Below are 27,902 nucleotides of genomic sequence, written 5' to 3'. Positions count from 1 at the left end.
GGTTCACCTGTTCTCCCGTTGGTGCCAGAGGGTCTTTTTGGACCTAAAGGTACAGCAGGACGACCACAAATGGTGTCAACGTGTTAGAGACAGAGGTTGCAGACTTGGTGGTGATCCTTCCAAGGATACTTGGAGTGGCACTGTGGACAATATTGAAAAGGTTCTCTTTCCATCATTCCAGGTGCATTTTCGTCCAGAAAGTTTGAAGGAAGGTGTAAAAGCCCCAAAGAGGGCCCAAGGCCCTAACTGTAACGTGTAGAATATTTTAGCCTTCTAATACCTTGATTTGCAAAGACAACTGCAATCTATTGTCTTTTAAGTGTTTTTCAATGCTACCGTCAAAAAGATGAAAATAGAAGACTCAAAAACTGCGGTGTTCGCACTGAACACAGAGCCCCATCGATACACATTCAGAATCTAAAAATGGAGTTGATGCCCATGCGCATTCCAAGCCAAGGGAGAAGTCGCTATAATTGTGACACAAAAGACTTCTTGGAAGAAAAACAAAGTGTAAACGTCCAAGCAAAACACTAGGTGGCAGGAGTATGCAGAGCATGTGTATCTACAGCAAAACATGCTTCGAACAAACAGTTACTCACCTTTGGTAACAATGCTTCTGGTAAATACTCCATGTACATACAGATTCCTCATGGATCCAGCTCAGCAACCCTTTCTAAGGGGTGGTCACTTACATCATGTCCACAGCCTCAGAGCTTCATGACACTCAGTTTTCAGTGTAGCCATTATGGTGCTGTGGAGTTCGTAATGACTATCTCCCGGCACCATATACTCTTAACAGCAACACTGCACTTACAATGCCCAGGAATGAACTTGGGCACTGTAGGGGTACAGGGCTCATGCACCTGTACCCTCACCACTGGTATAGTGCACCCAGCTAGAGGGGTGACTCCAGCAACAGGGCAGTGGTTTGTAGGCATGGCACACAAGGATGTGTGCCATGTCGACTCTTCACTTTGTTCTGCACTAAGACACGCAGCCTGCAAAGGCAGTGTGTGGGTGTCAGGGTACAGGACCTCTAAGGGTGGCACAATAAGTGCTGCAGCCCTTAGAGGCCTTCTCTGGTCACAGTGCCCTTGGTACCTATTGTACCATTTGCCAGGGGCTGACCTGTGGCCAGAGATGCCAAATGGGTTTAGGCTTCAATGCAATTTTAGGGAAGGAACATAGACCCTGGGTACCTGATTAGTAGGAGCCCAGGGCACACTCAAAGAAAATCCGCAATTCAGCAAAAAGTGGGGGCATACCATGCAGAAAGAGGCCACTTTCTCACAAGGATCATTAGGGTGGCACTATATGGCTCCGGTTAAGTTAAGTCCGAGGTGGTATACAACACCGAAATGGAGCCAAATGACAGTGTAGAAGAGCTATTGCAATTTCTCGGGATCCAGTCTGCTACCTGGGGATATTAGAAAGGTGGGGAGTCGGCAGGTACAAGTATCCATCAGAACAATGTATACTCTGTTCCAAAAGCAGGCAAAGACAAACCAGGGGTGCCTGAAGATAAATAACCACCTCCAGCATATATCTATCTATACGCAACTATTCCACTCACCTGTACGTGGACCCATTGTAGCAGTAGTTTGGGAGAAAGTCATAGTTAAGCTCCCAGAAGACATGGAGAGTGATTCTGCCGTAAGGGGCAGACACGTTGTGGTTGGCTTCTCTGAACATAGCATCAAAGCTGTCCAATGTCATGTATCGACCTAAAAGTTTATGCGTCATACGGTTGATTTCAATCAGCCCATCGAGCTCCTGAAAAAATATGAGAACTCACTATTAAACTTCATCAGTGTCCACAGAATCAATTATCTGAATGCTACAATCAAAACCTAACACAAAATAAAGACTTCATTAGTAATGACTGTATAATTATTAGTTCTAAAAATAAATACTTACAAAAGGAGTATTTTACTTACCACAAAAGCATATTTGTCTAGTGTGTAGTGCTGCAGATTCACATGCTATGCATACTCCTGCCATCTAGTGTTGGGCTCAGGCTCTGCAAGTTGTTTTTCCTCGAGGACGTTTTATGATCGGCGTCCTTTACACGTCCCCCTCGAGGTATTGCGCATGTTCAGCAGCTCCTTTGTTAGATAATGTTTTTTCCCCTTGCTATATATGGAGTGAGGATATAGTCTGATAAGTTAGCATTTGCTGTAAAACATGTTGTATTTGTGTGTATTCTTCTCACAATCTAATATCTGCTGGGAAGGCGGGAGGGTTATGTGAATGCTATGAATAGATGCTTACAGGGTAAGTAACATACTCCATTCGAAGCAGGTGTTGGCTGCAGATACACATGCTAAGCATAAATTGCATGCAAAAGACACACAATTGATGGACGGAATGGCATGGTGAGCAAAAAACTATGGATTTAGGCCCAGATTCCTGTACTGGGGTGAATGTATGACATTGTTCTGCATTCAGCCCATCAACTGTTGTTTTTGCATTTGTCACCCCGAGTGGGACGGTTATGCCCAGACGTGGATCCCGTGCTCTCCATGCAACTGGAATCAAACTATCCTGGCTGAAGAGGAGATCACAGTTCGGGCTGGACTGTTCCCATGAAGCACAGGGTCAAGACAGATTTGCATACGGCTGGGTTCAAACTGGAATGGCATGGTGAGCAAAAAAATGATGGATTTAGGCCCAGATCTCTGTACCGGGGTGAATGTATGACACGGTTCTGCATTCTGTCCAACTGTTGTTTTAGCATAGATTGCAAAGCAGTACCCCTCTCACAGTGGTTTTAGGTATGAGATGGAGCGCTTGTTTGAAATAATGTTTGAAGGACTGTTTGTCCAACTAGGGCTTGTTGTCTTGCTTGAAAATGCACACAATGTTTCGTAAATGTATGTGGGCTCACCCATGTAGCTGCTTTCCAAATGTCACTGAGAGAGATATTCTCTAAAAAGCCCATGGTTGCTCCTTTATTGTTTGTCGAATTAGTCCTTGGCATAGTTGTTAATGTTTGTTTTGATTTAGCATAACAAATTTGGATACATTTGACAATCCATCATGCTATTCCTGATTTTGCCATTACCTTTCCTTTATGTGGATTTGAAAACAAAACAAATAGTTGTGTTTTTCTGGAGGGTTTTGTACGTTCCGGGTAGTACAGAAGTTTCCATACTGTTCTGGTGCCCAATTAACCACAGGAGTACACTTCTTTGGCCATATGGATCTCAGGGAAAGGTACTTCGAAACTCCCAGTGTGTCAGTCAGAGACCAACTGCCAAGTTCAGTCCAGATCCAGTAGCCACTGGTCAGCTGGTCATTTTGATAAGAAGGCCTCTTGCAGCTAGTTGTGTCCCTGAAGCAACATAGAAGGTCAGCCAATAGACCCTAGGAGTGCAGTTCTTTGTCCTGGATACAAAAGGGATCAGCTCTAGTTCTGCAAGGCTCCTCTAAGGTCACAAACAGCAGGTCCAGTCCTCTTCTGATCTTCTACTGGTACAGACAGTGTTGAGAGGAGGGTGCCTTGGGGTGATACATTTATGATTGGTTGTAGCTAGTGGGTGGGGGCTACTCCTGTTTTAATCTAGTCTCTGTTTATCTGTTTAGGACAGCCAAGCCTACCACAGTGAAAATAGCTTTTGGGGCCTTGTTGCTTCCTATGAACATGAACGTGGTGACATTAATTTGTTATGTATCCCGCTTCCAGAATGCCATTCACCCTACCTTGTAGGCTACAAGGCCTGCACAGAGGAGACGTTTTCACATTTAAACGGAGATCAAAAGGGTTATTTTAACATGTTGCATTGCAGGTGTTACACTGAAGCAGTCAGGCTGCAATCGTAGACTTGAAGCCATGTTTTGCAGGCCCACTTTGTGGATTGCACAATAGGTGCTGCAGTCTACAAGTGCAATTTAACTGACATTTAACTTCCAGGTCCTAGGTGGATTTTCTAGACAATATAGTAGGGACTTGTAGGCACTTTAAATGGGTCAATTAGTAATAAGCTAATTTAGCCATGTTTAAAATTAGATCAAAGGCACTTTATTCCTGCTTAGCAGGGGTAAGGTGTACAGAATAAAAAAAACAGCAAAATAGTTTCCTGAAAAAGGTGTCAAAATTTAAAGTGACCATGCAGAAAAGGCAGATTTCAACTTTGTCGCATGTTTTTTTCTTCCAGAAATGGAAGGCTGAGTAGCAAGGATTGACCTTGTGAAGCCACAGATTGTAGAAAGATCTGCACAGCAAGCGCATTACCCCAGTATATTATCTTATCAGTTTAGAACCTGAGGGGTAACAGCTGCACTATAATCAAGTCCATCGGAATTATGCGGAGGGAGGACCAAACTATATATCAGGGTTGACTAAGCTATGAAGCGCAATGTGGGGTAGTTTTTCTTTATTATTCTGTCATTTTTTACACGTTAACACTGACTGGAGCAAAGTTTACTCTCATTAGTACCAGTTTAAAACACAGCCACAGCAATAAGCAACAAAAAGATGATCAGTAAGTAAACCTTTATAAAGGGGTTTCCACTGTGCAGCAACTTGTCATTGCGTTTTTAGTAGCTTTTTATCTGCTTATGATGGCTTTTAGTTAAAATCGAATAGTTTCTTACCTGTCGGTGTAGTTTTGCAGCTTGAAGATCTTTCTGGATTCACTATGCTGTGCATTATTCCGCGATCTGGTGGTTGGGTCCGGATTCGTAGTCTTTCTTTTTTTTTTTTTTGTAGCCCAGGTGGGCGTCGACGTCCCACCATTTGGTGTACCTCTCGTGACGTCGGCATGCTTCCTGCGGAAGTCCCACCTTTGGGGCGCCATCTTTGGGTTCTTTTTTCCCTTCCTCTCTCCTTTTTAAAAAATTTTTTTTACCCTAGGCGTTTTAGTAATTTCCCATTTATATATCCTTTCAGTATTATCTTGTTATTTTAGTCTTTGTCCTTCCACCGTTTTCTCCTGCCTCATCTTCCTGGCGGAGGTGGGTGGGTTCGCTAGTGAATCCAGAAAGATCTTCAAGCTGCAAAACTACACCGACAGGTAAGGAACTATTCGTTTTGCAGCGTGAATCTTTCTGGATTCACTATGCTGTGCATAGATTTTGTAGCGGTTTCTTATCTTTGTGGTGGCTGGGTGGAAGATGAGCGTTGGTCGTTGAATAAATGTTGGAGCACCTTCTGTCCTACTTGTGATTCCTTGTTCATCTGTATATCCACGCAGTAGTGCTTGGTGAACGTATGCACCGAAGCCCATGTTGCCGCCAGGCATATGTCTTGAATGGGTGTATTTGCCAGAAAGGCAGTTGTTGCTCCCTTCTTCCTTGTGGAGTGGCCCGTGGCCCCTCCGATAGTTCTTGCCCCGCCTGTTTGTGGCAGAACTGTATTGTTAGTGCAATCCATCGTGCGATGGTGCCTTTTGTCACTGGTCTACCCAGGAAGCTTGTTGCGAAGGACACAAAAAACTGCTTGGTTGTCCTGTGTTCTTTGGTTCTCTCGATGTAGTGCATCACCGCCCTTCTAGCGTCTAGAGTGTGCAGTGCCCTTTCTGCGCTTGTTGCTGGGTTCTGAATGAAACTTGGTATTTGAATGGTCTGATTTATATGGAATGCTGACACCACCTTTGGCATGAAGTGTGGGTCCGTTCTCATTACGACTCTGTCCTTGTGTATCTGGATGTAGGGCTCTTGCAGCGTTAGCGCTTGCAGCTCGCTTACTCTGCGCAGTGAGGTTATTGCCACCAGAAAGGCTGTCTTCATTGTTAGCATTTGAAGGGAGGCCTTGTGAATGGGCTCAAAGGGCGCCTTCATAAGTTCCGTAAGGACTATGTTGAGGTTCCATGCCGGAGGCGGCATCCTCTTTGGTGGCGCTATTCTTTTTGCCCCTTCCAGGAATCTCTTTACTACTCATGACGTAAAGAAACTCCCTCCTGTCTCACCTCGTGTGTAAGCTACGATAGCCGCTAGGTGGACCCTCAGCGAGGATGAGCATAGTTTAGCCTTTAGTAGGTGTGTGAGGTATCTAAGCACCGTTGATTCCCTTGTCATTTTATTTTGCAGTTTATTTTTGCTGCACCACATTGTGAACCTTTTCCACTTTTCCCCATAACATTTTCGTGTTGTTGGTCTCCTTGCCTCCCGCAGCACTCGCAGAGTGCTTTGAGGTAGTTTAAGGTGTGCGAACTCTATGTCTTCAGGAGCCAAGCTGCCAGTCCGAGGCTCTCTGGCTCTGGGTGTAGAACCTCTCCGTTCTGCATGGAGAGCAAGTCCTTTCTTTTTGCGAATTTGTGTGGAGGGCCCTGTGCCATTCCCACTATTTGTGAGTACCATGTCTGTCTTGCCCACTGTGGTGCCACCAGGATAATTGTCATGTTGCTGGTCTTGCACTTGTTGAGTACCCTGTGTATCAGTGGTAAAGCGTATGCAAATGTCCTTGACCAACTTATCCATAGGGCATTCCCCTGGGATTGTTTTTCTGGTTGTCTGGATGCGAAGTTTCGGTATTTTGCCTTCTGGTGTGTTGCAAACAGGTCTATTGTCGGTGTGCCCCACCTTTTGAATAGCCTTTGCGTTTCCTGTCCATTGAGCTCCCACTCGTGGGATGCCGAGGTCTGCCTGCTGAGCCAATCAGCTTCCACATTGTCCTTCCCTGGTAGGTGTATGGCCAGCAGGTCTATTTTGAGTGGGATGGCCCATCTCCAAATCTCTTGTGCCAGAGTGGAAAGGGGGAACTATGGTGTTCCTCCCTGCTTGTTGATGTAGAACATTGTTGTAGTATTGTCCGTCTGTATCAACACTTTGTGGTTGTATAGCTGCCTCTGGAAGGCCTTCAGGGCTAGCAGTACGGTCTTCAATTCCAGGTAGTTGATGTGTCTGACCGCATCTGCTGGAGTCCACAGACCCCTCACTCTGAGCTTGTTCATGTGTGCTCCCCATCCTATCTGGGATGCGTCTGTGGTGATGGTCACAGTTGGGCTTGGTGGTGTCAAGGGCTTTCCTATAGTTATGTTCTCTCTGTTTCTCTCTGTTCCACCATGCTATCTCCTCTTGCACTGCATGCGTAACAACCACTAGATCCTCCCAACTTCCGCTTGCCTGTGACCATTGCTGTTGCAGCCATTCCTGGAATGGTCTCATGTGAAGCCGTACATTGGGGACTAGGTGGATGCATGACGCCATCATCCCCATGACCTTGCTCGCTGTTCTCACTGTCAGAGCTTGCCCCTTCCGGTAGAGGCGCTTCTCCTTCAGCAGGGCTATTGTTCTCTTGTCGCTGGGCATCACCGTTCTGTCTATGGTGTTGATCTGTGCCCCCAGGAATATCTTCACCTGCTCTGGTTTCATTGATGATTTCCCCCAGTGTATTGAGAACCCCAGGTTTGTTAGTGTCCTTGTGACCCGCTGTGCGTGTTCCTCGCATTTTTCGCGTGAACTTGCTTTTATTAGCCAGTCATCGAGGTAAGGGTACACATGAATCCCTTCCCTCCGCAGGTACGCTGCTACTGCTGCAAGGCATTTTGTGAAAACCCTTGGTGCGGACTTCAGCCCAAATGCCAGGGTTGTGAATTGGTAGTGATCTTTGTTGATTGTGAACCTTAACAGTTTTTTGTGCCGCCTGTTCATTGGGATGTGCAGGTAGGCGTCTTTGAGATCCACTGTGGACATGAAGTCCCCGTCTCCCATCTGTGGGAGTAGTTCTTGTAGGGATGTCATTTTGAATTTTTGCATCCTTACGTACTTGTTTAGGAACCGTAGATCCAGGATGGGTCTTAGTGTCTCGTCCATCTTTGGTACCAGGAAGTAGTTTGAGTACACTCCTTTGTTCCTCTCCTTGAAAGGTACTGGTTCTATGGCCTCCTTTTGGAGCAGCTGTAGTGCCTCCTCTGCGAGTTGCGCTAGCTCCTGTCTTGAGTGTTCCCTTCTTTTTGGTTTTCTGTTTGGAGGGCTCCTTTCCAACTCTATGCAGTATCCGTACTGAATGATGTTGAGTATCCATTTGTCTGTAGTTATTTTTTGCCATTCCCGAAGGAAAAGCCTCAGTCTTCCGCCTACTGGTGTTGCATGCTCGCAGGCGTTTGGTTTGTGTACCCCCCCCATTTTGCTCTTTTTGTGCTCCACCCTTGGAGGTATATTGTGGGTGAGCCATCTTCTCCGTGCGAAGTCACTTTGAGGTGGGTTGGTCTCCCCCTCTTCTTCTTTGTCCTCGTCCGTTCCCCCTACCGCGAAAGGACTGGCCTCTAGGCTGGTACTGCCAGTTTTGTTTCTACTGCCCCTGTTGGCCGTGGCTCTCGCCTTGCTGGAAACTTTGGTGTGACGTTCCCGGCTGGTTACCTCCCCTTCCGTAAGGTCTCCGAGTCGGGGTACCTCTTCGCATCCCCCTGAATTGCAGGGCCCCCATGGACCTTGCCGTCTCATTCTCTTTTTTGAGTTGGGTGAGCTTCTCATCCACCGGTGCCCCGAACAGTGTCTCTCCGTTGAAAGGGGTATTCAGTATATTATTTTGGACCTCGTGTTTGAATCCTGAAATTCTGAGCCAGGCCTGCCTCCTTTCAGTGATTCCTATCGCCATCAGTCTGCTTGATGTCTCTGCCCCGTCCAATGCCGTCTTAAGGCATGAGTTAGCTATATTCTTCCCCTCTTCCACTAGATGGGAAGCCCTTTGTTGGTATTGTTCGGGAAGATGTTTGATTAGGTCCCCCATCTCGTCCCTAATGTTGGTACTGGTGCCTGTTCAGTAGCGCATTTGAGTTCGCCATGCGCCAGTGCATTGCAGCGTTCCTCTCTATTTTCCTTCCAATGAGGTCCATCCTTCTGCTCTCCTTGTCAGGAGGTGGCCCAGAGGTCGCCGGGACATTGGCCCTTTTTCTGGCCGTGAATGCAATAATGGAGTCAGCAGTGACGGATCCCTTGATATATGGAGGGTCCTGTGAGGAGTGTTTGGATTTCTTTTCTGTTCTGGGCGTGATGGATCGGCATGTTGGTGGGTCCTTGAACGCCTCTTTCCCTTGGTTCATAACTCTTTGGAGCATGGGGAGGAACTGGCTCCTAGTTTGGATGGGTAGCAGTGTTTCGAGTAGAAAATCTGCTTTCGGTTTCACGCCGCGCCGCGCTTTTGATGACCATGTTGTACGCCCCAATATCACCTGGCGGCGAACGCCTCGAAGGATATGTCTCTACGGGCTCTTCTGGGTTTTCGGCATCGAGGTCCTGCCATTCCAGCTCTTGCGTCGTCGACGGTGCCGAGCCGTAGATCGACTGCTCCTCCTCCTCTCCTTCTCCCTCATAATAGAGATCTTCTTCCCCTTCTTCAGGAGCTTTCGACTGCTCTTCGGCGTCGAACTCTTCCTGCTCCTCGACTTCGACGAGAACCGTCGCCGGTTTCGCTGGGATTGTGAATCTCTTCATCTTTTCATCGAACTCCTTCTTCCTTTGAAGGATGCTCTCCATCTCCGCCTCCTCTTTTTCTTCTCCATTTCGGAGGCCTGTTTGGCGTCGAGCGCTGGTCTTTTTGACGGAGCTTGCGTCGACGCGTCCTTGACTTTCGAAGTCGAACGCCCCACCTCGTGGGCCTGTTTCGACAAACCTTGTTTTTGGGCAGTCTTCGGCACCTAGGAGTCCTTCTCGAAGGATCCGCTGGGCCTATCGTCCTTGAATCCACTCGCGGTCGTCGAAATTTTCGGCGCCTGTGTTCCTTTCGAGGACTTTGACTCTGGTTTTTTCGAGTCAGTGTCTGGTTTTCGGGGCCCTCTCGGGGGGTTTGTGCTCGATGTCTCTCCTATCTTGTCAGACATTTTCTGATCGGTCTCTGCGACCGTGAAGTCATCAGGTCCCTAGGCGATGTTGTCTTCATCGTCAGTTGAGAGGCCCAGGTCGTACAGAGACGGGGCCTTACCCTTGCCTTCCATGTTGAAGTTGGTTCTCCTCTGCCTCTCTCTCACCCGGAGGGTCTTCGGCGTGAAGGCGGAGCAGGCGTTGAAGTCCTTGCTCTCGTGGTCGATAGGCAGGCAAAGGTTGCAGACCGGATGTTGGTCCTTCTGCGCGTATTTGTGGTGGCAGTTACGGCAGAATTTAAAAGGTGTTTTGTCCATTCCTGCGCTCAGAGTTCCTGAGTGCGCATTCTCCGTTGGACGTCGAAGATTTCGAGGTTCTCTTCCTTCTTCGTCGTCCCGGCTCTATGTTCTTCCTCTCTGTAGTCTTTGCTTTATTTTCCTTCGATGAAACTCATGCTCTTTTTCTTTCTTCGTTCAAACTCTGGAGCTTCTCGTTGACGATCCAGACCCAACAGCGGAAAAAAGAATCTGAAGATGGCGCCCCAAAGGTGGGACTTCTGCAGGAAGCACGCCGATGTCACGAGAGGTACACCAAATGGTGGGACGTCGACGCCCACCTGGGCTACAAAAAAACCCCCAAAAAAACCAAAAGAAAGACTACGAATCCGGACCCAACCACCAGATCACGGAATAATGCACAGCATAGTGAATCCAGAAAGATTCACGCTGCAAAACTGCAAATTATGCAGATATGACGGATTATGTCGCAAATGTGACAAATCCATAATTAGGCATAAAATGCTGCATCTGCAGAATACATAATTATAGTGGCCCTGATTGTAAGACATTTCAGTCTATTTATGTGGCAAAATGAGAGAAAAATTGTTGGGTGAGAATAAATGCACATTCACCTGTGCCACAAAGTGTAGTGTCTTTTCTTTAAGTTTCTAATGAATAATGTCACAGCAGAAAGAAAATATAACAAACCACTACTAAGACATATATCCTGATTAAATGTTCATTTTTACTTACTTCCCTTGCAATGGCAAAACTCTGCATTTTGTTTCTGCCAAATAACTGATTCTATCTCTTAATTACTGGGAGCTTGTGGTCTCGATATAGTGGGGGTTTCTCAGGTACCCCTTCAGTTTATACGTGCACATTAATAGCAGCCACCCTCCTGGGACCTCACCCCTCTCTCCAGGCACCTCAAGTAGCACTCGACATTAGCGTTATAGATTAAAGTTGCACAATTACACTTTGATTGCAAGTCTGCAGGTCTTTGTGAGTTTTTTTATTTATTTAACAAAAAGAACAGAAGATGTTTTCTGTTTGTGCATGGGCCTTGGGTGGGCCATGGTGCTATCTTGGGTGGGTCTGGCTCACCCTCTAGAACCGGGCCGGATTGGAAGGCTCCTTTAGATTTGTGGAGATGGGAGAGGTGCAAGGTCCTCTGGCGATACCCAGATCCTAAACATCCAGGACAGGGGACACTGAGAAGCAACCACTCATGTCAGCGACAGATGTTTAATGGGGAGAAGTGTAGGAAGGGTGGGAAGGGTATTGGATACCGCCAGTTTCAGAATCGTATGAGGGCTTATGTTTAGTTTATGTGGTTTTGTTCACTAGTTTGATGTTCCGGGCCCTTTTCCAAACCATTGTTTGACTGAATTCTTGCAGCACCAGTCCCAATGGGCAAGGATATAGTAGCATTTTCCACAGGGGAAACACAACAGTCACCTGGACTTAATGACAAGATTAATTGGGGGGCCGTTTTGGCATGCGCTAAAAGACTTCACACCCAGCTGTTCTCATGCTTCAGAAAATCCACCTATTATTAGAAAGGAATGTTTCTTACTATGTAGAAATGGGTACTTAAGAGTGTACCATGCATGCTATACGGGAGGATCTAAAGGGGTGGCCATATTGCTTAAGAGGACGTTCCCCTTGGTTGTACATGAAGTGCACACAGACTACCTCAGGCAATTCGTGATAATACATGGGACACTAGAAGGGTTGGCATGGACGCTCGGAAGCGTGTATACCTCCCTCCACCTATTGCATACAACCCTGGAGGCATTGCCCCACCAGTTGACTGCTGCCACGCTTTGCTTCATTCGGGGGATTTCAATGCTGTGATGAACCCATTATATGACACAACTTCTGCCTTGGGACCGCTCACTCCAAGCGTCTTCAGATCTGGGCTGAAACGATGGACTTGGCAGATGTCTGGCAACAATACCATCACGCAGAGAGACAATACACATAATACTCCCCTCCCTGTGGCACCTTCGTCCAATTTCTTCCAACCAGACAATTTCCTGCTCGCCTCCTCAGGTAAGGCTCATTACGCAAACGTGAATCCTTCCAAGGAGAATCTCAGATCACTCCCCGGTGCTACTGACTGTGGGGGGCGGGGAGGGGAAGACTGTTGGGGGAACGGGGTCCAGGGAATATTTTTTTTATGGAGTTTTATATAGCACAAACTTGACCCAAATCAGGTATCAGAGCGCTTTACATAGCACCAGTTGCGTTACATGAGGACACATTCATTTTTGGAAGGCACGGGGAGATAAAGTGATTTGCCCAGAATCACAGGATGTTCAGCGTCATTGCAGAGACTCGAACCCAGTTCCCCAGATTCGAGGTCGAACGCCCTAGCCGTTAGGCCGACTCCTCTCCCCAATGAATGCATGGTGGTTTCTGGATGATGAATTTACCGAGCAGATTTGAACTACCATCACCTACTACTGACTTAAATAAAGATATAGCCTCCTCACCAAGCATCCTTGGGGAGGCGCTGAAAACAGTTCTTCGAGGATGGGCCTTTTCATACATCCACAGGTACACCAAAAGTAGGGAGAGCGAGTTGCTCCAGCTGGAGGACGAGATTGTCCACCTTGAATATGTGCTACTCCTTACCTTTACTGCCTATGAAGCATAGACTCAACCAGGCTCACTTTGCTCTTCGGCAAAAGCTTTTAGACTCAGCGTGGCTGGGCTGACTGCATTCCCAGGGGTGGGTGTACAAGATGGGGGAATACATTTTCAAAGTACTTTGCGTTCCAAAATTAAGAAGGTCGATATCAGGAATATAAATCGAGACTTCCATTTCACCCGAGCCAACCAGGGAGCGCAGGTCTTCCGACCGTACGGACATACACGTCAGTCCTCTTGTGTTTTCGGTGGAGCTCGAAAACACTGCGCGACAACTTGCGTTCCCCCTACCCTTCTATCCTTTCATTATTGCACCCATGTTTTTTCTACTTTCGCTCGACGAAGCAGGGAGCTGAGGTCTCCTTGCTACACAGACGTACACGTCCGTTCACGTGTGTTTTGCTTTTAACATCAAAACACCGGAGAAGAGCGTCTCCTTTTCCTTTCCAGTTCATCCTTTCCATTTTGAACCAGTTTCTTTCATTTGACAAACCCGTGCCTACACTGGGTTGGAATTATCACCGGTACTTTGGCAACACGAATTGACTTTCTTTACAGCCCTGAAGTCACAAGTTAACTACTTCGTGACGAAACACGTGTCGGCTGGTTTTCTTTCTGTATTGGCCTAAAAACTTGCTATAAAAGAATCTTCTTTGAGATATTCCTGATGTCGACCTTCTTAATTTCGGAACGCAAAGTATTTTGAAAATTGGTCTCTTACACTGAAACCTATACTCTTCAAACGTGCACAGGACTTGGTTCTAAATTTGTAGCGTGGGTCCCGAACTACACACTCGCAGGGGTTGGGTTTTTTCCCCCTGACCTTGTGGCACCGTATTCATTTATCTCATCCTTGACTCCACTCTGTACTTGCTTGAGCGTCATTTCTTCCTGCCCCAATTTTAAACCCTCTACCGAACCAGTATAAGCTGGGGGATAGAGCGGGGAAGTTACTCTATTGGCTCGCAACTGCCGACCATCCAGTCTGGTGGCCGAGCTGCAGAATGGGGGTGGGACGACCATAAGAGGGGCGGATCATCTGGACAGATAATTTGACTCGCATTTCCAATCCTTATATGCCTATCAGGGACCTCCTCCTGCCGAACGGGACAACCCCATTATAAATGACCTACCCTTTCGGTCACTTTCTACAGGGGAGGGGGGTGGCCGCGACCTCCCAATCACAGCTGAGGAAATCCAGCAGTCGATCTCATCAATGCTCTCAGGGAAGGACCGAGGCCCGAGAGGTTCCCTCCAGCTCTTCAAGAGATACTCCTCCTTTCTGATTCCGCATCTTTTGCCACTATACGAGAATGCCTTTGACCATGGGAGCTTGCCACACGACCTCTTGGGGTGCAACAATCACAGTGATCCTTAAATCTGACATACTCACAACATACTGCGGTTCCTACCACCCTGTCTCGTTCATTCATCTTGAAGTCAAAATCTTGGCTAAGGTCTTGGCCACTCGTCTCAGCACGTTGGTGCATGCAGACTAAAATGGGTTCATGCCAAATAGCAGCACTAGACGCTGCCTGTGCCGCCTACACATAGCATAAGCCCACGCTGATACACTTTCGAGTGATGCTGCACTTCTTCTTGTGGACACAGAACGCCTTTGACACAGTACATTGGCTCATTCTGATGGTGATCCTACACAAAATGCCCTTTGGACCCAGGTTTAGGAGGTGGGTGTCCATATTATACACAGAGCTCTGGGCCCACGTTCAAGTTAATGGAGCACTTTCATAGCAATTTCCGGTAGAAAGGGGCACCAAGCAGGGTTGGGCGATTTCCCTATTAATATTTGCACTATTGATGGAGCTCCTCACAAATCTCATGTGGGCGGACGCTAGATTTAGCGGCTTTAGGGTAGAAAGGGGGAGCAGGATATTGAATCTCTTTGCACACGGATAATATGCTCCTCTTTATTCAGAGGCAATGGGATACCATCCCGCGACCAATGGAAATCATAATGATTAATGGGTAAGCATCGGGGCTCAAGGTGAAATCAAGTAAGTCGAAAATCGCACGCATTCAGGGGCACTGGGACTCGAGGCAGAGGGTCTCCGTTACGGGTGGCGGGTGAAAGCATCCCGTATTTGGCAATGACGGTGGCCCTCACCTAGCTGAGATACTGGAAACTCCAATTCAACCCACTATTGGCCAGGGCGAGACAAGACATAGCAGAATGGTCCAAACTGCCACGCTCTATAGCGCGAAGGGCTGTTCTCTTTACAATGATCTCCCTTCCCTGGTTTTAATACATCTTACAACACTACCCTGAACCTGATGATGCCCACTTTCTTTACAGACTTACAGGCACACATTACCACCTTCATCTCGGATGGAAAAATGCCCAGGGTATTCTTTGAGAAATGTCCCTTCTCCCCCTTCAAGGGGCTGGGCAGACGTTAAAATGTATTACTGAGCTTCACAATTGATCAATAGTAATGACTGGATCCGGGCAGAGGTGACCCCACTCACAGACTGCGTTCCGAAATTAAGAAGGTCGACATCAGGAATATCTCAAAGAAGATTCTTTTATAGCAAGTTTTTAGGCCAATACAGAAAGAAAACCAGCCGACACGTGTTTCGTCACGAAGTAGTTAACTTGTGACTCTTCAGGGCTGTAAAGAAAGTCAATTCGTGTTGTCAAAGTACCGGTGATAATTCCAACCCAGTGTAGGCACGGGTTTGTCAAATGAAAGAAACTGGTTCAAAATGGAAAGGATGAACTGGAAAGGAAAAGGAGACGCTCTTCTCCGGTGTTTTGATGTTAAAAGCAAAACACACGTGAACGGACGTGTACGTCTGTGTAGCAAGGAGACCTCAGCTCCCTGCTTCGTCGAGCGAAAGTAGAAAAAACACGGGTGCAATAATGAAAGGATAGAAGGGTAGGGGGAACGCAAGTTGTCGCGCAGTGTTTTCGAGCTCCACCGAAAACACAAGAGGACTGACGTGTATGTCCGTACGGTCGGAAGACCTGCGCTCCCTGGTTGGCTCGGGTGAAATGGAAGTCTCGATTTATATTCCTGATATCGACCTTCTTAATTTTGGAACGCAAAGTACTTTGAAAATGTATTCCCCCCATCTTGTACACCCACCCCTGGGAATGCAGTCAGCCCAGTCACGCTGAGTCTAAAAGCTTTTGCCGAAGAGCAAAGTGAGCCTGGTCGAGTCTATGCTTCATAGGCAGTAAAGGTAAGGAGTAGCACATATTCAAGGTGGACAATCTCGTCCTCCAGCTGGAGCAACTCGCTCTCCCTACTTTTGGTGTACCTGTGGATGTATGAAAAGGCCCATCTACTGTACAGTAAGTCCACCTCCTCACTCACTACCCCAGTTACCCAGGCTCTCATACGTTGCTGGTATGTGGCTCCCCGCCACATGCAATGGTTTGGCACCCTTACGAGGGCCTCTCTATTTGGCGCAGGAGGTGGCTGTCAGAAACAGCATGCCTAGCAGGGTTACGCATCTGGGACCTCCTAGGTATATAGACATTGGGAGATGTCTGGGGAGGGACACCTGAGATCGTTCAAGGAGTGAGCAACCAATTTTTCATCGCCACTCTTCTTAGTTCTAAAAAGTATCTCCAATTGCGGTATGCCCTAGAAGACTATAAGAAGGAACTAAGCACGCTCCCTGAATTTAACCCCTTGGAATGTAAGCTGGTGGCCGATGACCTGGGACAGGGAGGGCATCTCGCGGTTATATAAATCCCTCATGAACAACACACCAGACCGTTTCACAACACAGAGAGCAGTGGGAGGTAGACGTAGGTGCCCCCGATGGCGATGGGTTGATGGGAGGTGAAAATGTCCCCTAAACTGCTAGTTACCTCCATGTGCCTTTGTCTCAAACAATTTAAGTACTTATATCGGATTTATCACTCCCCATCCCAAATGAGGCATATGGGTCGCATGGAGGGGCAGCTGAGTGCTTCCGGAGCACCTCGCTCAGGGCTCTTTTTACCATGTAATCTGGGAGTGCACAATTGTACAAACCTACTGGCAGGAGGTGAACAAAACAGTTTAGGAGGTGCTGGGTAAACCTTTAGCCCTTAACCCCAAAATAATACTATTGTGTAATATGGATACACTAGGGGAATCACATGATGCCTGCTCGTTTATTGCCATGGACTACTTGGAGGCCAAGAGCAGCGGGTACCCCCACTGCAGGAATGGATCAGGGGTATGGACCAGTGTGCTGCAATAGAAAAACTGACTGGTGTTCAAGACCAGAAGGGTGCCACAAAAACAGATATGGGTCCCCTGAGCTCAGTAAAACAGGTACTTACACTAAGAATGAACTCTACTGTGAAGGGAGGGACACAATCTCTATACCACCTATTTTTACTTATGACTCCGGAATGGGGGAAAACTGTAATGTTCCAAGTGTAATTGTATTTTCCGTAGACATTGTCTGGCACATGAATGTAAGGCTCACAAGGCCTGCGTTATCTTTGGTACATTTCACATTCCTATGCAAAACTAATAAAACGTATTATTAATTTAAAAAAAAAGATTCAAATGTTAAGGATACAGGGATACCTCTTTAAAGTAAAGGGTTAAACCCTAAAGGTACACCGGTTTTTGTTACCAATGTCAATGTGTTCAATTTAGGATGTGTAGTCTATTTGCTCAAAATAAAATATTTTCATTGTACATAATATCAATGCACACAAAAATTCTAAGCGATGGTGTTAGAAGTGTTACAAACAAAATTATGTAACATCTCAGTAAAAAATTGAATTACCAAGGTACAACTGAACATGCACTCTCTAATGTTCCTATCATAAGCACAGAGAGAGGGACAAGTTACTTGCCCTGTCAGTGTTAGTCTTACATAGACCGTCTTGAGCATGGCTCCATGCAATTAAATTATGTGTTCATTTATGATGCGCTCATCTGAATATCACAAAATGAAAGAAAATCTAGAGGATGGACAGTTTCAGGAAGACATTAGTTAGTTACCAGTAACCCCAGATTCTCCTACATTGGTATCTTTTATATATTCACATGCTTGAATCAGTGTAAAAATGCCATAGGCCTGAAACAACATGGTATCTTTACTAGCACCTCCACCTCATTTGAAAGAACCCGAACTTCAGCCAATGAGGTGGAAGCTTAAGATCTTATATTCCCCCTGGTGGCTACCATAGCTCAGATTACAAAGCACAAGTTTAAGAATAATATTGGATGAGCCTCTGACCGAGGAGGCGAGGGTCGCATGTGGCTATATAAAATATAACAATGTTGGAGAACTGGAGTTCCAGGTAAATAACTCATTTCTTCTCCACCATTGGATCTTTTATATATTCACATTCTTGAATCAGAATAGCAAGCAGTACACATTATAATATACAACAAAGCAGGAAGCAGGCTCACTTTGATGAAACAGGTTTCTCAGGACTGCCTGTGCCACTGTTGCATCAGCTTTTGGCCCAAGTCTAGGCAGTAGTGCTTCATGAACGTATGTCTGCTCCTCCAGATGGCTTCAAGGGCACACTTGAAGCCAAGCCCCTGGTGAAATGCGCCCTGTATTTTCAATGGAAAGGTTGCTTGGCTTTGGCATGACAGAAAGCGAAGCAGGCTGAGAGCCAACGAGCTATACAGTGTTTGGACAGATTGATCAAATGGCATAAAAAGCTGGTTTGATGTGCATATGTCCTTTCCCTTGTCTATATAGAATTTTAGACATTTACGCAAGTCCAAAGAACGTAACAATCATTCTGCTTTTGAAGATGAGTTTGGAAGAAGGATCTAAAAATGTCAGGTTCATCTACGTGAAAGTCAACAGCAACATTTCAAATGAATTTAGAGTTGCTTCTGAGAAATACTTTGTCCTTCATGAATCGGAGAAAAGGTTCCTTGAGGATGAAAGCTTGAATATCTTCCACTCTACTAGCAGATGTTAAAGTCAGGAGGAGTGCTGTTTTCATGAGACAAAATAGTGTGCTTTTTGTATCGGCTCAAAAGGAGCTAAAATCAACTGACTGAGGACTGCATTAAGTATCCATGGAACCGGAGAATGATGAAGATGTAGAAATCCTCTGAAGAGCTCTATCACAAACTGTTTAATGTTTCTTTGGGAAAATAGTAGATGTTGATGTTCTCCTAAATCTTGAAGGTGCAGCATGATGGACTCGGTCTGAAGAATATTTGAGTCCACTCCTGTCTAAATTTAACAAATATGGAAGGATTTGAATAGGTTTTATTTAAAGTGGATGATGACCATTGCTCCTGCACCAGACACAAAACTGCTTCCATTTAGCGTAGTAAGTCTATATTAGTCGCTGGAGCGCTAGCCTGCGCCAGCATATCTTTACATTCTTGTGGCAGATCTAAATGGCCAAATTATAGGTAGTCAGAGTGCAATCGTCCATCTTAGCCTTCCTCCCTGGGGATCCGGGGAAATGGCGGAAAGGCAAATATCTTGGACCAACTGACCGAAAGAGCATTGCCCATAGTCCCCGGATTCCAAAATCAGCTGGTGAAGCACGGGCATTTCCCGTTGTTCAGAGTGACAAACAGATTGACAGATTGATTATGTGGTGACTCCAATGATCGAAAATATAATCCATCTGCTTCTGTTCTAGTTCACACTCATGACAATCTGACACTTGCCGACTGAGTACATCTGCCTGATAGTTAGCAGCCTGGCAGATGTTCAACAGCAATGTCTATCTTGTGAGAAATTGACCAGTTCCACAGCAGCCGAGCCTCTTCCTAAAAAGGTTTGGACTGTGTTCCTCCTTACTTAGCTATGTAGAACATAGATGTTGTGTTGTCTATTCTGACTAGGACTGGTTGACCGGCTAATGTGGGGAGGAACGTTTGCGAACCTAATCATGTAGTGCAGAGTTCCAACACATTGCTGTGGAGCCTCTTCTCTGCATCTGACCAGAGGCCTTTCGTTGAAAGTTCTTGCAGGTTAGCTCCCCATGCAACCTTGGCAAATCCATAGTGAGTATTACCCTTTCAGTTATAGGCAGAAAAGAAAGCCCTGCATTTAGGTTTGCTGGGTTACTCCACCACATCAGTTTTTGCTTCAGGCACTTTGTAACACGGACAGTATTTTTCCATAACTTTTTTATCTGTTTACACTGCAAATCCAGTTTTTGCTGGACAGGTCTCATATGGAGCCTGAAAAACAGAATGAGACTTCTACATGATGCCATCAGACTCAACAGAGACTTGTATTGCCTCACTGCGACTGATTGTTTTGCAGCAATAGTCTTTACTACCATCTGCAACTTTCTCACCCTTTTCCACTGATGGAAAAGCTTTCCCCAACTGTGTGCTGAGAATTGCTCCGAGGAATTGTATCTTTGTTTGGGGTTCTAACGATGATTTCTACCTTTTCAAAGTGACACCCAATCTCCGGAAGTGACTGATGCAGGCCTGCATAGAAACCTTTGCTTTTTTCTTTGATGTCACTGTGACAAACCAGTTGTCCAGGTAAGGGAACACCTGGTAATCTCATCTGAGAAAACTGGAGAAAGACATTTGTTAAATAATCAAGGCGCTAATTTGTGTCCGAAAAGTCGCACCTTGAACTGGTAGTGCTGTCCCGCTACCAAGAGTCAAAGGTACTTTCTGTGTTTTCGATGAATGGGTATGTGAAAGTCAGTAGCGGCTCGCACAGGTAAGAGCAGTGGGCGATGGTAGGGTGGTGGAGGTCGACAGACCACGGGATAAGTCATATTAAATAAATAAATAAAACCACTTACTCTGAGCTCGCCACATCGCTGCATCAAACGTAAGTTGCCTTATTTATTTAATATTACTTATCCTGTTGTCTGTCGACTTCCATCACCCCAACCCGCCGCTCCGCCATTACCTGTGCGAGCCGCTACTGGTGAAAGTATGTGTCCCGAAGTCCGGGGAGGCCATATAATCATCCAAAAAGGCTGCATCTTTAGAAACTTGTTCAACTGCCTCAGATCCAGTACTGGTTTCCATTGACCCGTCTTCTTTTTTATTAGGAAGAACCTGGAATAAAATCCTCGGTTTTCTTGAGATTTGGGGTCCATTTCTAGATCCCCTTTGATAAGAAGCATGAGAATTTCCATTTGAAGGTCCTTCAAATGAAGATGATATTCCCTATTTGGTGGACAAACTGGGGGTCTCTGGATAAACTCCAACGTATGGCATGATTGCAAAATGTGTTTCACCCATTTGTCTGATGTTGTAATCTCCCATGTGGGAGCAAAAATGTAAATCCCCCTTGCCCACTTCTGGGAACTAGATGGAAAAGCGGAGGGTCATGCTCTTTTCTGATGGTCATTGTTACGTGCTTGTGAGGAACCTCTGTTACTCCCCGAGGACCTCCCATAAGATTGTCTTTGATTCGATTGAAGGAGTATCCTTAATCATCTACATGTTTGCCAAAAAGAGTGAGGCCATCAAAAGGTATATTCAGAATGTTAGACTGAAGTCAGTACGGAAGGCTGTGGACTTTAATCAGCCTTCTCTTCTTAAAAGAGTACCTCTTGCTAGATGGCAAAAACCTGTACTCAACACAACCATTGCTACGTTAACAACAAACGAAGAAGTAAGCACCCCTTCCTCTAGTATAGCTCTCGCTGCTCAACTCTTATCTTCAGGAATGAGTTCCAGTAAGAGACGATGTCATGCTACATCTGCCGATCTTAGCAACCTAGAATTACCAGGGCATTGGTTGTCTTAATTGAGGTCACTGCCATAGACTAAATTCTTTGGCCCAGATTATCAATGCATTTGCTATCCTTTTCTGGTGAACAGAGGATGCCATTATTGGGGTCTTTGTTCCTCTCTGATCTGTTCAAGAAATGACTGAATCCAGTTTTGTATGACCAGTGAGGCAAGCCAGAGCTGAATCCGGAGCCTTATACTTTTTCTAAAGACGCGGTATCACCACTGGAACTGTAGACGGTGTCTTCATTAATTTCAAACCTTCCAGCCAGACATAATCAAGAACGGGGATGGACTTGACAGACCTCCGAGGGTGCTTTTTAAAGTCATAAAGAAAACATGGTTGATCTACAGACTCAATTGGTAAGTTGAATTTCATGGAAACTCTTTCTACTAATGAATGACATTTAGAGATATCATCTGTAGAATCCTGTGGATGTGACCCACCATCATTTCCACTTGGGACAATGAATTCCTGTGCATTATGATATACTTCATTGTCTTTGCTCCTGCTCATCTATATCAGAATATATGGAATCATTGGAGTTTACATCATCCATATCCGGTTTGTGAACCGATCTGGAAGATGGTTCTTTTGGCAGTGGAGGTAGTGGGGATGGTTGTAAAGGGGGCAAACCCGATTAAGGAGCAAATGGAGGAGGTGGCAGAATGGGTGTAGCAGGTAACACCATTTTAGGATTATTAGCTGGTTGCTGTGGTAATAACTTATTAAAACTATCCATCCTCTGTTGAAACGTCGATAAAAAGGATATCGGCACTTGGACCACATCAGGTTCCCTATAATATCTTGGTGGTGGTTTCTCCCTCATACCAATTCAAGTAGTTTGAGACTTATAATCTTGCTGATAAACTCCTCATTGTCCATTACTTCTCCAAAACCTGAGACATTTTTTAAATCTAATTGCGTTGGGCTGTAAACGGTCAACGAGGCATAATCACTCATATCTGAGTTGGAGGTAAATCGGACACCTTTAATGGGGAAAAACATCTCTTCTTAAGTTTATTAATGACAGTCTGGCCATTAACGGCGTTGTCAGTGATGAAAGAGTCATTGTCAATGGTTCCATTGACGGTAATTGTCTTCGCCAAAGGTATGGCCGTCATGAACAAAGCTCTCGTCATCGAAGAATGTGTTGATGTCGTCGTTGACGGTCTCATCGTTGGCGAGGTAGATTTCGTCTTCTCTACAACAGACTGATCCCCTCTATAGTTCTTAGAGGTATGCTTATCTTTTGTATTGCATGTGGAAGTGGCTGCAAGTGATGTACCAAATAAATTATGCTCAGGAAATTGTTCAAGTCTTCTCTTGAGTGCTGCCTTCGTGGGTGTGCTTGGAGGGGCACTTTTTACAGAATCCTCCCATGAATAGGGGGCATTTCCTTTAAAAGGAGAACAATTCTCTTCATCCGTAAGGAACAAAGTCAACCTTCTCAGTCCTTAAATGTTTTAGTTGTAAAAGTGTTAAAAAGGAATATGCTACTTACCAGTATGCATCTGTTCTTGGAATGTAGAGCTGCAGATCTACACACTTTTGCATAGATCGCCATCTGGTGTTGGGCCCAGATGTTTGCAGTTTGTTTTTCCTCTTGGAAAGTCTTTGGAAGTCACTAGGTCGGTGACTCCTCCCTTGGTTCGTATTGCGCATGGGCTTCGGCTCCATCCTCAGATTGTTTTTCGCCAACAGGGAAAGATGGAGCGTAGTAATAACAGTGAAGAAACCCATGTGTGTTGTGATAGACTGGAACAGATACAGGTAGCCGGGGAGGCGGGTGGGCGTGTGTAGATCTGCAGCTCTACATGCCAAGAACAGATGCATACTGGTAAGTAGCATATTCTGTTCGAGGCATATGAGCTGCAGATTACACACTTTTGCATAGACTATATAGCAGTTCCCAACCTTAGCGGTGACCACCGGTATCTGTTGCAGTGGTTTGAAATAGTGTTTTCAGTACAGCCTGGCCCACACTAGCTTGTTGCTTGGTTTGCACATCTACACAGTAATGTTTAGTGAAAGTGTGCGGTGTTGACCATGTAGCTGCCTTGCAGATATCATCTAATGAGATGTTCCCTAGAAAAGCCATAGAAGCCCCTATCTTTCTTGTAGAGTGGGCTCTAGGGGGAACAGATAGCGTGCGTTTTGCTTTGTGGTAGCAAATCTGTATGCATTTTACAATCCACCTAGTTATCCCTGATTTAGAGATGGGGTTGCCTTTATGAGGTGGAGAGAAAGAGACAAACAGTTGCTTTGTCTTTCTGAAAAGTTGTGTTCTCTGGATATAGTAAAGCAAGGCCCTTTTAACATCCAGTGTGTGTAGAGCCCTTTCTGCAACAGTTTGAGGTTGCGAGAAGAAAACCGGTAATTCTATCGATTGGTTTAGATGAAAGGGTGAGATAACTTTGGGTAGGAATTTTGGGTTGGTACGGAGGACAACTTTGTTCGGGTGCATTTGGAGAAAAGGTTCTTGTATAGTAAGTGCTTGTATCTCACTGACCCTTCTAAGGGAGGTGATGGCTATAAGGAAAGCTGTTTTCCATGTGAGGAATTGCAGTTCGCATTTGTGCAAAGGTTCGAAAGGCGGTCCCATTAGCCTTGTGAGAACTATATTTAAGTTCCACACAGGAGAGGGTGGCACTCTGGGGGGGAATTATTCGTTTTAGGCCTTCCATGAAGGCTTTAATGGCAGGCACTCTGAAAAGTGATAGGTGCTGTCTGTTTTGTAGGTAAGCGGCAATTGCTGCGAGGTGTAGCCGAATGGATGTATATGCTAGGTTACATCTTTGTAGATGGAGTAAGTAGCATATGATATGCTGTATGGATGCGTCTAGAGGATCGATTGTGTTGTTATGGCAATAAACAACAAATCTTTTCCACTTGGCAGTGTAGCAGGCTCTAGTGGTAGGGCGTCTAGCTTCTCTGATAACGTTCATACAGTCGGGGGGAAGGTTAAGGTATCCGAATTCTAGGATCTCAGGAGCCAGATCGCAAGGTTGAGCTGAGCTGGGTCCGGGTGTCTGATCTCTCCATGGTTCTGGGTTAGGAGGCATGGTGAGAGGTGCAACTTTTGGTGTGGCACTACCGAAAGTTCCAGCAGCGTGGTGTACCACGGTTGTCTGGCCCATGTTGGAGCTACTAGAATCAGTGTGAGGGAGTGCTGTTGTAGCTTTCACACCACTAATGGAATTAGTGGGAGAGGTGGAAAGGCGTACGTAAATTTCCATGACCAGTTCATCCATATCGCATTGCCTTTGGAAAATGGGTGTGGGTATCTGGCGGCGAAGCTTGGGCATTTTTTGTTTTCGTGGGTGGCGAATAGTACTATCTGTGGATGCCCTCACATCTGAAAGACCGGGTGAAGAACCTGCGGGTGAAGTTCCCACTGGTGGATCTGCTGCGTCTGTCTGCTGAGCAGATCTGCCATGGTGTTTTGGACTCCTGGGACATGCTGGGCTAGGTGAAAGATTTTGTGTGCAATTGCCCATCTCCATATGCTCTGTGCTAGTTGAGAGAGCTGTGGAGAGTGTGTGCCGCCTTGTTTTTGAATGTAGTACATGGCGGTTATGTTGTCTGTGCGAATACGGACTGCCTTGCCTAAAATCTGTGTGTGAAAGGATTTTAGGGCTAGAAAGATTGCCAGTAACTCCAGATGATTGATGTGGAGTAACTTTTGTTGCCGCGTCCATGTTCCCTGCACTGTGAGGTGTAGTAGATGAGCTCCCCAGCCGGAGAGCGATGCGTCTGTTGTCAGGATTATTTGTGGAACCGGGTCCAGGAACGGTCGACCTCTGGAAAGATGTGTGGTGTTCCACCACTGCAGAGAGCGATGGGTGCGACCGTCTACCAACACCAGATCTGTCAGTTGCCCCTGGGCCTGGTTCCATTGGCGCGCTAAGCACTCTTGGTGTGGACGCATCTGGAGTCTTGCACTATGAAAATGCAAGAGGCCATCATCCCTATCAGTTGCATAAACACTCTTGCTGGGAGGGAGTGTTGAAGTATGAATTTTTGACGTAAAGCCTGAATGCTTGCAATCCTGGCCGGATTGGCATAGGCTATGGCTTTGGAGGTGTCTATGGTGGCACCGAGGTATTGCTTTATGTGGGATGGTGTTAGCTGGGACTTTTGGTGGTTCACCGTGAAGCCTAGTTGGTGAATTAGTTGGATTGTAGTGGCGGTGTGGTGTACACATTGGTTGTAGGACGCGGCTTTTATCAGCCAGTCGTCCAAATATGGGAAGACGTGAATGTGCTGTCTTCTGAGATGTGCCGCCACTACCGCTAGGCACTTGGTGAATACCCTTGGTGCTGTTGTGACCCCAAATGGGAGCACCTTGAACTGGTAGTGTTGCCCGTCCACTACAAATCTGAGGTACTTTCTGTGGGCATGGTGTACCGGAATGTGAAAGTATGCGTCTTTCAAGTCCCGTGTGGTGAGAAAGTCGTTCTGGGAGAGGAGCGGAAGTACCTGCTGAAGTGTTACCATGTGAAAATGGTCCGAATGTATGTATGTGTTTAGGGGCCGGAGATCTAAGACAGGTCGTAGAGTCTCGTCTCTTTTTGGTATCAGAAAATATAGGGAGTTGACCCCTACATTTTGCTGATCGGCAGGGACCTGTTCTATTGCCTCTTTTTGTAGGAGGGAGATTACCTCCTGTTTTAGTAACGTGGAATGTTCTTGTGACATTGGGCGTTGCCTGGGTGGAATGTTGGGGGGGGGTAGATGTGAGTTCTAGGCAGTACCCTGAACGAATAATTTGGGTCACCTATCTGTCTGATGTGATGGACTCCCAGACGTGAAGGAAATTTTGTAGTCTGCCCCCGACCGGAGTGGGATGGTCTGGAGGGAGCAGGGGAAAGTCATTGGGTAGGGGGTGGCAGAGCGGGCGGTATTTGTTTTGCCTCTGCCTTTATTGCTATTGCCTTTATAGCCGCCTCTTTGATAACCCCTTGTGAAGGTGGATTGAGCAGGGGATTTGTAGGACGTGGACGCGCTATCTGAGGAGTAGCCTCTGCCCGTGCCCCGAAAGGAAGAGCGGCGAAAGGAGCGCCTAGGAGGGTGTGACTGTAGGGCTCCCATAGATTTCGCCGTATCTGTGTCTTTCTTCATCTTCTCGAGGGCCTCATCTACCTTTGGACCGAATAAATGTTCTTGATCAAATGGATGGTTTAATATGGAGGCTTGTACCTCAGGTTTAAATCCTGAAACTCTCAGCCAAGCGTGGCGACGGAGGAGGACACTAGTGTTAATGGCCCTGGAGGCTGCGTCTGCTGCGTCTAAGGCACAGCGTATAGAGGTGTTAGTTATGGTCTTACCCTCTTGAATTAATTCATTGGCCCTATTTTTGTATTTTTCTGGGAGATGGTGCATGATGGTTTCTAGTTCATCATAATGCGCTCTGTCGTATCTGGCCAATAGCGCTTGAGTGTTGGCGATACGCCATATATTGGCTGCCTGTGACGCAGTGCGTTTCCCTGACGCGTCCAGGAGCTTTGACTCTTTGTCAGGCGGTGGTGCTTCGCCTGATGCCTGGGAATTTGATTTCTTCCTTGCAGTGGATACCACTAGGGAATCCAGTGGCGCTGGCCCCTTGATGTAGGCAGGATCTGTGGGGGCAGCTTTATACTTCTTCTCTATGCGTGGGTTGAGGACCCTAGCCCTGACTGGGTCTTTAAAAACCTCTGGCGCATGTTTTATTACCCCTTTCAGCATAGGTAGTATAGCAGTAGACCTATGTGCAGTATCAAAGGTGTCTAGGAAGAAATCTGCCTCTACTGGGTCAGTGTGTAGCTCTACCCCGTGATAATGTGCTGCACTCTGAAGTAGGTGGTGAAAACCTAATGAGTCTTCTGGTGGAGATGGCCTGGATGGATAAAGGTCATCTTGTGGGACATCTGGAATGTCTGGATTATTATAATCATCCCATGGGTCTGGGGATCCTGTTGGGGTGGGGTCTTGTGGCACATCTGCTGGGTCGTAGTATGGGTCCCCCTGATCATCATGGTCTGGAAACGAGGTCGGAGAGCGGTGAGGCAGGGGTGGAGAAAGCGGAGGGGGCGGAGGTGGAGAGGGTGGAGGAGGTGCGGAAGGCACTCTGAAAGGGGAGGTAGCACAGTCTTTCCTCTTTGGAGGTGGAGCGGGTTTGTCCAAATGTCTCTTTTTAGAAGACAGTGCCAAATGTCCAGTTTTTGGATCCTTGGTAAGTGTCTTTTGCAAAGGATCCGGTGTAAATAGTTCTTGCGACACTGGTTGTTCGGTCGGCGCCGAAGTTTTCGGGGCCGATGGCTTTTTAGGCTTGTCTGTGCCGTGCTTTTTTGGAACCTCCGATTTTTTGGTAGGTGCCGAGACAGGCTTCGGCGCGGGAGTGTCGGTGCCGAGGGCCTTATGATGTTTGGTCGGCACCGAGAGGCTGGGTTTCGACACCGAGGGCTTTGGTGCGGAGCTCGGTGTCGAGGTAGAGGCCGATCTCTTCTCCGGTGCCGAAGGGTGTTTATCGGCACCGCTGGCAGGCTGGCTCGAGCCCGAGCCGCC

At 46.5% G+C, this 27,902-nt stretch overlaps 1 protein-coding gene across 2 annotated transcripts in view; it reads right to left on the bottom strand.

The window, feature by feature from the left end:
• The window catches only part of CYFIP1 (cytoplasmic FMR1 interacting protein 1), a 517,233-nt gene that overhangs the window by 223,908 nt on the left and 265,423 nt on the right, over positions 1-27,902 (bottom strand). For both annotated transcript variants that reach the window (XM_085622863.1, XM_085622862.1), the window contains exon 22: positions 1,574-1,773. In XM_085622863.1, coding sequence (XP_085478989.1) covers positions 1,574-1,773 — 200 coding nt within the window. The remainder of the gene's footprint in view (positions 1-1,573; positions 1,774-27,902) is intronic.

This window comes from Triturus cristatus, chromosome 8 (genome assembly GCF_964204655.1).
Source record: "Triturus cristatus chromosome 8, aTriCri1.1, whole genome shotgun sequence".
NCBI lineage: Eukaryota > Metazoa > Chordata > Amphibia > Caudata > Salamandridae > Triturus > Triturus cristatus.
Note: the sequence above shows the minus strand (reverse complement) of the source record. Positions and strands in the feature narration are given on the sequence as shown.